Genomic DNA, 11,595 nt, shown 5'->3' with positions numbered 1-11,595 from the left:
TCAGTGTGCTGCATCTTCTCGACTTCTAAAGTTTCCCTCTAAAGGATGTAAAATTAACTGCATTGGTGTTGGAGCCAATTACGAATGCATAAATGACTAAACCTGCTGCGTAGAAGGTTATTGGTGAGTTTGAGTCTTGTGAGGCCTAAACAGCCACAGCAAAAGCCTTGGATGGCAAAATTTTCTGTATTGCTGAGTTTAGAAAGCCAAATCACCGTTGCTTTTTATGCGAGCAATTAAGGGTTAGCGATGTAAATGTTTACACCAGAGCTTACTTGATTAACTTTAAGGTAACCTACTGGGTTGTGACCAGCTTTCCTTGCAAGTGTGTATTACTAGATTTTCTTAATCACAGGAATTATAAAAAGATAACATTTTAGGATGAGAACAGTGTTGAAATCACTGTCAAATATGACCTAAATCATTGTTATGTTACATGATTTTGCGAGATTATTGAAAAAAATCAATTGGATCATATACAAAACTAGAAAAGCAATAAGAAGAAAGATTATGAACTAAAAATGAAAAGGGTTGTTTTAAAAGGAGCATAAAATCTTATCTATGATCTTCCCTATTAAGAACTGGGAAGGCATGCTAGGCTGGCCTGACAATATCAATTATGATTTCTGAATCCAAATCCAAAACACAGAACAAAACTATGAGCAGGTGAGCAAATGTGGTTTGTCATCTGATTCAAGAAGATCATGTGACACAAATGGCCCAAGATTGTGGGGTCTAAGGAATAATAATTCTGATTAAAGTAATCATGCAATTCGAAATTGGGCTTAGGAAGCCTATTATATTTGGATGTTACACCTGCCACACAAACCAGCGTAGCCGCGTAGGTTGAAGTTCAATGCATATTGTATCAAGAAGAGTGCTCTTTGGATTCCCAATATCTTTCATGATCTCTGTTCATTCAATGGATCAAATCATGGAGCACATCTCCCATTGATATCCTTTACATTATTGACCCAAAAAGGTTAAAAGGAAACGAAATAAATTCCTTGGAATTTAAAGGAGGAAGCAGTAAGAATGGTTATTTAAGGCTATTCGAGTTGAACCACCTACTGTTGATTTTTCCTTCTTTTTTTTTTGTTTGATTGTTTGTGATTCACGCAACGTGCTATAATTATCATATTACTTTAAAATAAATGAGTTGAGGTGATCATTTTTTTTCCCGGGAAAATAATGTAGAAATGTCCCTCTAATATTGTAGAGGGAAAAAAATTATCTGAATTAAGGTATAAATTAGATAGTTGTGTTTAAAATTGGAAAAAATTAAATTTAGACGCTATTGAGATTAAAATATCATATGTGAAAGATGTAAGTTTTATCAATTGCTTTAACCGTTGTATTTTCAATATCAAGTTAAAGTAAAACAACCACAAACAGGCTCTCCAAATCTTCTTGGTTATGCAAAACTTGAAAACCCAATTAATAATTGTAATTAACAAGATGGAATTCTAAAATTTATACAAATATTAATTCTCTTTCTTTCCAAGGGACAAAATAATGGAGCATCTCTTCCACCTGATATCTTTGGCATTATTGACACAAAAAATTTCATTAATATGGTTACTTGGAATCTAAAGCAGAAGCACAAAGCAGTCAAATTAGTCCTATTATAAGGTTTTTAGTTCATCTCATCTTTCATCTTTCATGGATAATTTTTCTGGTATTTTCATATCTTTGATGATATTGCCTCTTTTAAAAGAAAAAAAAGAAAAGAAAAGAACATATACATGTTATTATGATAAATCTGAGGTAACTAGATTGTGGAATGCAGTACCTTTTGGAATACCAATATTTACTCAAACAGATTTCCGATAATCCAAAAGCACTTCTTTAATCTATCTTATCATGTTTAGTTAAAGTACACCTTTCAATTGATTTTTTTAAATAAACAACCCTTAAAATTTGTTTAGAATTGTATTATATATTTTTCAATATTGAAATTACAATTAGTGATTAAGTCGATTGTTGAGACCTTGCTTAGATAGAATTAAAACCAAACACTTACATAGCACAACGAGAATATTTAACACATTTAATTAGAGTTTTAAAAATGAGTTAATCTATTATTGTATCAAACTTATGGTGCCTAACTATATGAATATGATTTCAAACCTACTCCATTAAGGAATGTTTGATGGTGCGATTTGATGTTGAAATAACTACTTGAGAAATGAAATTCGCTTGGTAAACTCACGGCAAAATCAATATATTTAAAATCTGAAACACGTTAAAATTATGACTTTATAATGTATGATCAATTTGACTTGCAAAAGTTGTATAGTTTGGAAACTCAAATGTCAGCCATATGAATAAATATATAAAATATTATCAGTTTTTATGAACCAAATTATTGGGCATTCATTCATATTTTCTATTAATTAAAACATTATTTTTTTTTCAAAAAAATAGTAAGGAAACAAGAAAATTAAGAAGAAACTCCAATTCAGTATAGGTAATTATTTTGGTGCATGGCCACATGGTTTCCCGGTATCTTTGGTCAATAACCAAAATAATGGAGCATCTCTTGCAGTGATGTGTTTTAACTTTATCAACCCACTAAAACAAAGAGAAAGGACACAAATTTCATAAATTTGGTTAGTTGGAATTGTTGCCAAGAAGCAATCAGACCGGTTATATGGGGTTAAGCGATTTGATCCATTCATTTTTCTTTAATTTTGTGGTTTCAGATTCTCTCTGCAACTCATCATAATAATTTTCACTTTGAAAAAGAAAAAGAAGATAGGCCAAAGTTGTTTTCAATTTTGGATAATGCTGCCAAGCATTTATGGACCTTTATCCTCTAAAGTTTTAATCAACCTATGGGGAAAAGAAAAAAAAATAAAATTGAAAGAATAATGAGAAGTTAATAAACTGGGTATGCATGTATTAGAGCAATTTGTTAAGTTTAACAGTGGTGTATCAGAGATTTTGATGGCGTATGGTGGGGGTTTGTCATTTAGTTTATTGTGCAGGTTTTTAGTAAATTTTTTTTTTTAATTACATGAGACTATTGCTCAGAATACAATATATTATATAATATTCTAACAAGTATTTACAATCACATAATAATTGGGACTAGTTTTTTTTTTAATTACATGAGACTATTGCTCAGAATACAAAATATTACATAATATTTTAATTGGTATTTACAATCACATAATAACTGGGACTAGTTTACGTTTATATCAATTTTTATAAAATACAACATAGTATAGCTCAGATTTTAATTCTTTCTAATATTTGAGGGATTTCAATCTTCACCCACGAGATGAGGAATGAAATTTAAATTAAATCCTCACAATTCTTATGTGGGTGTTTGAACCACTTCCCTCACACTTGTAAGGGAGTGGCTGTAACCACTGGATTAAGGCCCAGTGGTTTTGGTAAATCACCTGTTAAGAGTAGCTTTTTAAGAGTTTTTGCGGATTTATTTTTACTTTTATTCTTTAGCAATTTCTTGGTTAGATCACTAAGTCTTATAATTCAATTTTTTCAATTGCAGGGTGTTCTTCACCTATAACCGATATTAAATCTTAATATTCAAGTGATTTTTTCTTTTTGGATATAAGGAATTTGTGTTATATTATTAGGTGTTGGCATTATTAAGACTTGATTTTTAAATTTTTCTAAAGGAAAGCACTTAGATTATAACTCATACTATATGATATTATTACTGATATTTATAATAAGACAATTACTGAAATTAGTTTACATTAAATCTTATATAAGATTGCCTAGATTTAACTTTTTTCTCCCTCTAATATTTAAGAGATGCCAAGGCACTTAGATTACATTAAATCTTATATAAGATTGTCTAGATTTAACTATTTTCTCCCTCTAATAGTTAAGAGATGCCAAGGCACTTAGATTTCGTAAAAGAGAAGATTGACTTTACTTAAGGGACTAATCTGTATAAATTTATATAACACTATCTAAATTTTACATTCTCTCTATAAATTTGAGAGATATTTAATTTATTCACACTTCATAAGGACGAAAAACTAGCTTTTACTCAATTATTTCATAAATAAGAAAGGAACTTAAAACCTTATAATTGCTTTTATAAGGGTTCGAACACTTGCTTTCACACATTATCAGAGTAAGTGTTCTCCCACTAAGTCAGACCTATTGGTGCCTTTAAGATTTGATTGGAAATGAGTTTTCAAAAATTAAAACATACAACACAGTATTTTTTATATAGTTCAGTGCTAATCTCATATAAAATTTCTAGAAGAGAAAAAAATAAGTTGACACAATAGTAAGAGGAAAACTCGCTTGGTGGTTCAATATAAAGAATATTGAGTAGTTGGCCAATTTTGAATGAATGTGTTTCCAATTAGCAAGTAAACAGCATGAGATTGTACTTTTTGAAAACATTGTTGAAAACAGCACTATAAATTGTCAATAGTGGAGTGTATATTTCTGTAGAAATTAGAAATTCTCTTTTACTTTTCAATGATTTTTGTGTTGTTGAAATTTCAAGTCTTAAAACACTTTAAACTTGTGTTTATGAATTAACAAATGATTTAAGTTTTCTATTGGCCTATTTATTAGTAAATTATCAGCTAGAGTCATATAATACAACTAATACATGCAATCTGCTCTAAGAAAACATGCATAAATAAAAATAAAGAGTAGAAACCAACAAAAAGAAGATATGGGAAGTATGTAATATCTATAAAAAAAATATAAAATTTGTCAGAAAAAGATCCATTAAAAATTTATTACAAGACAAATGTGGGATTCTGTTGGACAGTAGAAGCTGAATCACCACACTTTAACAAAAAATAAAAATAAAATGGATCCGTGCCAGATTTTTCATTTTTTTTTTGTCAACAGAGTTTTTCTTTTCAAATTAAAGCAAATTGATTTGAAAACCCCCATTAAAAAAGAATCATTAATTTTATCAAGCTAGGACAAGACTAATAAGAAATACAATTACAAATATCAATGAATGAGAAATTAGTTGTTTATTTTTGATAAGATCAAAACAAATTCAAAACCAAGAAACCCAGTCAAAAAAATTTCAGCAAGAAGAAAATTTATGTTGGAAGATTTTGTGTGCACAATCTGTAATACTAATTCAACTCACGGCAACATAATTGGTCAGAAATCAGAAGCAGCCATTGACAATGAATTGGAATTGGAAAAAAGAAAAAGCACTTCGTCTTTGAATTAATCAGATTCTATCCATGCATGCATTGCTGCAGCTTCCTTGAACTTGAAGAATATATTCATCAACTACTAAGAAATGTAAAATTTGGTTCCCTAACACAATTGCAAATGGACCCACATATCATCAGCTAAAGAAGCACTTTTGGAATATTGTAATAGGTGGGGAAGGAGTTTGGTGTCTATGGAAAAAGCCCTAATTCTCTCTGTCTTCTGCTTTGCCAAATTCCACAAGCTAAACAGGCAAAATGTTTTTTGTTTGTTCTATAAAATTACAAAGGGAAACTTCCTTCACAATTTCACAACTATTTTTTTTTTATTATTAACCGTTTTCACACTGTCTTCTTTGAATATTCTCTATATATATTAATCTAAATTTATCCTAATTTAAAAGGATCATTATGATATGCATGATCATATGATATATAAGTAACAAATGATCAAAATCTGAATCTTTTATACTCTATTTTACATAGAAAATGATAAAATTGAAGCAATAGATACGGTGGAGTTGTTCTACTACGGTGCACAAAAATGATCTTCAGATTATAACAGTAAGTAAAGATTTAATATTTATTTGTATGATCATATGGTCATTATCAGTATTCCACTGTGAGAAGTTTCAACATAGCAGACTCTAAATTTAATTGCATACCAAATAGAAGAAATATAGTGATCACATATTTCAAAAGTCTCACTTTACTCATCAAGAACATATTCGTGAAGTGTGATGTTGAGTTTCGTATTAGACTTGTATTTCAATTGGTGAACTCCTAACCCTAATATATGATGCAGACTCGTAGATAATGTGTTAGATAATACCATTTTGATATCCTTTCAATTCTTCAAATTACTCGCCTAACATTTTCGTAAAAGGGAAAAAGAGGGAGAAAAAAAACAACAACTTTGATTACTAGTATTACCAATAACTATAAATTGTACTATCTCTCATTGTTAACTAGAAATAATTTTAATTATTAGTTTATAAATTTTGGGATTTTATTAGTCAAGTAAATGTATTTTGGATCATGAAACCTAAAACTGATTGGTTAAAGCGAACGGCGCCTGCACAAAGTCTAAAAGTAAATCCCTGAAAAAAAAACAAAACTCTGAAGAATGAACGACGCGTGATATCAAATCGAGTTTCCATCAAATCTTTCTCTAGCAAGCCCTAAAACAAAACACGTAATACTTTTCTTAATTTGCAGATCAGTTTGTAGATGTACACACCACAAAGTCTTGCCTTCTATTCTTCTAATAGTGGTAGTGGATGATGCATGCACGATCCTAAATTCCTAAAAAGATCTTCCAAAAACATTCAATCAAATCAACACATGAATTTGCAATCCCGCGGCAAGCAGCTTGTTTTCAAAACCAGTGGAGTCTGGATAGGGCATGCAATGCCCATATTGATCCATATCTTACACTTGCAAATAATATATTATATTAATGTCTCTAGCGTATATTTAATTAAAAAAGAATTAAAAATAAAAATTCAAACTATATATTGAAATACGTGACAAGTATATAGGGATGACAAAAATCCCCATGGAGACGGGTACCCTCGAGAATTTTCCCCATTCGGGGAGGATATGAGGATAATTTCATATCTAATTTTTTATTCGGGGAAGGGACGAGAAAATTTTTTTACTCAATTTCTTATTCGGGGAGGGGACGGGGATGAGGTGGAATCCCCATCCCCTACCCATTTCCCCATTTTAATTTTTAATTTAATTTTTATTTTTTAAAATTACTAGTAAATAAATAATAAAATTTGAATTATAAAATTATAAGTATTGGTAAAAATAAAAAATATCAAAATATTTATATTATTAAACTTTTAAGCCTAATTAACTAATTAAAGTCCTAAATTTTTATTTAGGACATTAAAAAGACCAGACAGATTCTATTAGCCCAAAACTTTTGTTTTAATTTTAATATTCATTAAATATTTTAACCTTAAATCTATATTTTATTTATCTTAAATCTATTTTTTATTTATTTTTAGATGTTATAATTGCCCACAGTAAATCACAATTTTAATATCTAATCTAATCTAATATTTGCTCTTGATTTGCTTCGACTTAACTATTGTGCTGTAAAGCGAATAGTCCACATTTATAAAGTGCCCACGCCACCATTGAAAAGTTAATTTTGAATCTAATTTTGATTTTATTTGTAACAATTTTGTATTAGGCTATTAATTTGTTCATGATAGTTTGTATCCCTTGCATGATGCGTTACTTACTAATTTAATGTATGTGACTTTTGTAATGGATATTAATGTAAGATATATTTCGAACTTTACTTTTATTTGAATTTTTTTATTTTAATATGATTAACTCAAAATAAAAAACAAAAAAAATATATTAGTTATTCAGAGATCGGGAACCTTCGGGGATCCCCTGTTATTATTCAGAAAGGGAATGTAGATTCTCTTAAATAATTTTGACGGGAATGGGGAGGGGACGGGGACATACGTAAAATATCGGGGATAAGTACGAGGAAATTGGTCCCCTCCCCTCCCCATTGCCATCCCTACAAGTATACATGGGTTTTGTACGAGGAATTGAATTGCAAGTTGCATGGAGATGCACTGAATGGAAAAGGGCAACGAATGTCAGAGCATGGCATGTGCCCATCTCATGTTTTGCATATGAGCAAATGCACCTCATTGTCACCTTTACGATATACACGAATTTTAATTAAAAGACATTATTGTTGTGTTATCTCTGTGTATACATGTAGAGTGCCACTTGACGTGAAAATTTGTTTGCAAATATAATAATAGACTGCCATTTCTTGAACCCCACTAGCCTAACCACATCGTTTAGGCAGGTTAATAATTTATAATTTGGACTAATATGATCAACTTGAGTAAGACAAGTTGAGAATGAGTTTCTTTACTTGCATTTTTGTTGTTGCGTTATTTTGACTTTTCTGAAAGCAAATCATACAATCAGATAAAGGAATTATAGGAGAGTTTATTTATTTATTTATTTTTTGTATCGTTGTTTAAAATTCTTTTTGTTCTATAGATCTAGGAAATATTGGAGATAATTTGGATCTAGAATATAAATCTTTTCGTTTAAGAATGGATGGGTAAGCGTGGATTTTTTTAAAATTAAAATACAGTATTAATTTATTAGAAGTATTTTCAAATTGGGTAAAATTCAAAATTTTCATAATTAAAAAAAATTTATAATTTCATCGATCAAGGACTATAAAGGTTCCATTATGAATAAATCTTCTGTTTGTTGATACGATTGGTTCACTCTATCACATCCAATTAAATTCGTCTTATGCCCACAAGTTGTACAACAATCAACGCATATTTAAATTGATTTATTTCGCTGTCGAGTTTAAAATAAAATAGAACATACAAACCTAGAAGAAATAGTTAAAGAATATATAAAAAGAAAAAAAAAAGGATAAAATAAACGCTTAAAGACTGTGCGAAGTAATTAAGAAACATATATAGCCAAGAAATTTAGCTAAATGGACCCATTTGAGATAAATAAATACAGTTTCGTGCAATGTCCACTTGACTTGGAACAATACAACTACTATAAATCATTAATACACCAAGTTTTTCTCATATTCTCCAAGTTTTTACATTATAACACATCTTAATATTAATAAAAAGTTTATGAATACCTACACTATGATTTCAGAGATCTTGTATCCTATAGTTTGGACTTCATTAAATGATTAAATTTTTTAATTTTTTTAATTATCTAATAATATTTAAATTATGAAATACAATTCTTATGAAATTACCTTTTATTATTAAAAGATCGTTGTCAATATGATTGTTATAAGATAAGATGTGACTATGATACTTCATAATCACTCTACCTCACATCTTAGATACTATCATACTATCGCTTTACTTTAGGGGTGTTATTTTTCTTTCTTAGAGGAATAAGTTGTCTTCATATAATCTAATTAAATCATTTAATAACTTCAAATAGATGATTTTTTTCCCCTAGCATAACATTTGAACATATTCACATTTCATTAATTTATTAATTTTTTTATCATCCAACGATAGCTAAACAATAGCTGAAATAACCTTAGTGATGGTGGTTGAACCGTTGGACCGTAAGATGTATTTATTATTCACTCACATAATTAGAAAATAGAAATTAGAGATGAATTAATTTCGGAGGCAATATTAATGGTAATGGGACCCATAAATGGGAATAAGAAGCAATAAAGTTGGTGGTGATATAAAAGGAAAGAGAGAGAGAAAATGTGAATTTCTAGAGAGATGTTTAATTTTAAAAAGCTTGATAAAGAGGAAAAAAAAAAAAGATGTCCAAGGGAAGTGAACCTTGGGAGACACAACTCAACACACTCATTCATTTTTTTCCAAAACCAGCAACTGGGTTTTGTCAGCAGCAACCCCACTTGAAGTCTTAACATTTGAAAATTCACTGAATCTAACCGCAAAAACATAATAATAACCAAAAAAAATATTTAATTTTAATAAATCGGTGAGCAATTAAAAAGCTCTTGCAATTAAAATTGAAAATCAAATACGTTTAGATACAAATTCAGTGAAACAAAGCAAGGCCAAAATCCTATCTAAATTCAACTTTCCATTCCTAATACAGATTCATTTCGTTTTCACTTTCCTCATTCCTTCCTTCCTTGTAAGCTTCACTACCGCAACATTTTAAATTCTCCATGTTTTTTTTCTCTTTCTTTATATTTCCATGTAATTGTTTTTGAAAAAGAAAAAAGGAAAATTGCAAGTACGGAGAGAAGGAGAGAGAAATTTTTTGTAGGATAAAAAAGAGGTGATTTCCAGGTTGAGACCTTGTGGGCTTCAGTATTGAGGTTCAAAGATTGCTTAAACATAAACAAAGTTTCACTGGGGAAATTTCATTTTGTGACCCTTCGTGCCATCATAAATCATAATCACCTTCAAGCTCTAATACATCAAAGGTATTGATTTTCCCTCACAAGTTTGTGAATTCATTCCTGGGTATTGTTTATTTTATTGTACTTCATTTATGGCGAATTGGGTTTGTTGCAAATCATTTTCTTTGCACTTTTCTTTTCAGAAACAGGCCTAATTTTTGGTACTATTGGGTATTTTTTAATGTTTTCGTATGATCAAAGACGAGTTTTTGTGGCTGAAAAATTAGGGCTTGATTTGGTTTCGTATAAGATGATGTTTTATTATTGTATGCTGATTGAGTCTCTTTTTCTTTGTTGAACTAACAGGAATTTGAAGGACCGTTGGATTACTGGGGACGAAAAGGCTGGCAGCTGAATTCTCATAATCTTTGTTGGGGGTTTGAACTTTGAATCTTATCAAGTTCCAATTGTGATCATTAGATATTAGTTTCTGAGAAAGATAAAAGAGTTTCTTCAAAGATAGGTAGCCATTTGCACATTTGAATCTGCTTGTTGGATATTGTCAAGGAGGCTGTTGGAATTAGGCCACATTTCAGAATCTGGTTTCATCCTGGATCGCTGGGCATTTGAAGGCATTTTGTGATCATCGCTGTTTAAAATTTGGCCGCATATTAGAATCTGGGTTCTCATCGGTTTTCCGTACATTTACCTTGACCACATTTTGATATCTGGGTTGAGCTGCATTTTAGCCTTCGTATTTAAAAGGACTTGATCTAATCTGGGGTCTTGGTGAGCCGGGGCAACTGATCATAGTAAATGAATTCTGATAATTCTGAGTCGAGACAGAGACTATCAAAGGGCATTATAAACTTGCAAGATCGATATCCGACCAGCATTATGGATCGTGGTGTAAGAAAAATTGCAACTCCTCCGGTCGAGAAGAGGAAAGTTGAGTATCACCGAAGTTACTCGCAAGGGGCATCCAGAAAACTGTTTTCGGCAAGCTATTTCACCCTGGAATCATTGCTTTTGCTCGTATGTCTGACGGCCTCATTGCTGATCCTGCCATTGGTGCTTCCGCCCTTGCCGCCCCCGCCATTCCTGCTGCTTCTGGTTCCTATAGGTATTCTAGCCGTGCTTTTGGTCTTGGCATTCATGCCTTCTAATGTAAGAGATATAACTTCCACGTACGTGTAAATGGTGTTGCTGTTCATAATCGCACCCGTTTTATGATCATAAATATTTTTTGTAAGTCTTTTGAAGTCAGGAAAAACCGGATAAAATATGTTTGTTTGTTATTTTCTAAATCATCAGCCTGTCCCGTTAGATTCCTCAGCCTTGAAGATGCACAGATTGTCTCTTGACTCAAGTTTGTGCTTATACCATTCGCTGAAAGACAATACTGTAACCGCAAGATTAGTGACATAGAAGTAGAACCTTAGAATAATAAGTCATGAGCATATCACTTCTTGTAACAAGCTCATGTTAAATGTTATTTGGAGCATTAGTATTACATGTTATAAGTTTTTCGTTTCA

General features: G+C 30.7%; 1 protein-coding gene across 1 annotated transcript; it reads left to right on the top strand.

Moving 5' to 3' along the window:
• Window positions 1–9,700: 9,700 nt before the first annotated feature.
• Window positions 9,701–11,595, top strand: LOC18047762 (protein AUXIN-REGULATED GENE INVOLVED IN ORGAN SIZE). The gene is made up of 2 exons (XM_006441927.2): window positions 9,701–10,143; window positions 10,426–11,595. The coding sequence occupies exon 2, from the start codon at window positions 10,876–10,878 to the stop codon at window positions 11,254–11,256; it is 381 nt and encodes a 126-aa protein (XP_006441990.1). The 5' UTR covers window positions 9,701–10,143; window positions 10,426–10,875; the 3' UTR covers window positions 11,257–11,595.

The sequence above is a fragment of the Citrus clementina genome, unplaced genomic scaffold (genome assembly GCF_000493195.1).
Source record: "Citrus clementina cultivar Clemenules unplaced genomic scaffold, Citrus_clementina_v1.0 scaffold_3, whole genome shotgun sequence".
Taxonomy (NCBI): domain Eukaryota; kingdom Viridiplantae; phylum Streptophyta; class Magnoliopsida; order Sapindales; family Rutaceae; genus Citrus; species Citrus x clementina.
The sequence above is the reverse complement of the archived record's forward strand: the minus strand, read 5'-3'. Positions and strand labels throughout refer to the sequence as shown.

What these genes read in the sequence shown, in the direction of transcription:
- LOC18047762 (XM_006441927.2), top strand. Translation starts at nt 10,876, where the DNA reads ATGAATTCTGATAATTCTGAGTCGAGACAGAGACTATCAAAGGGCATT.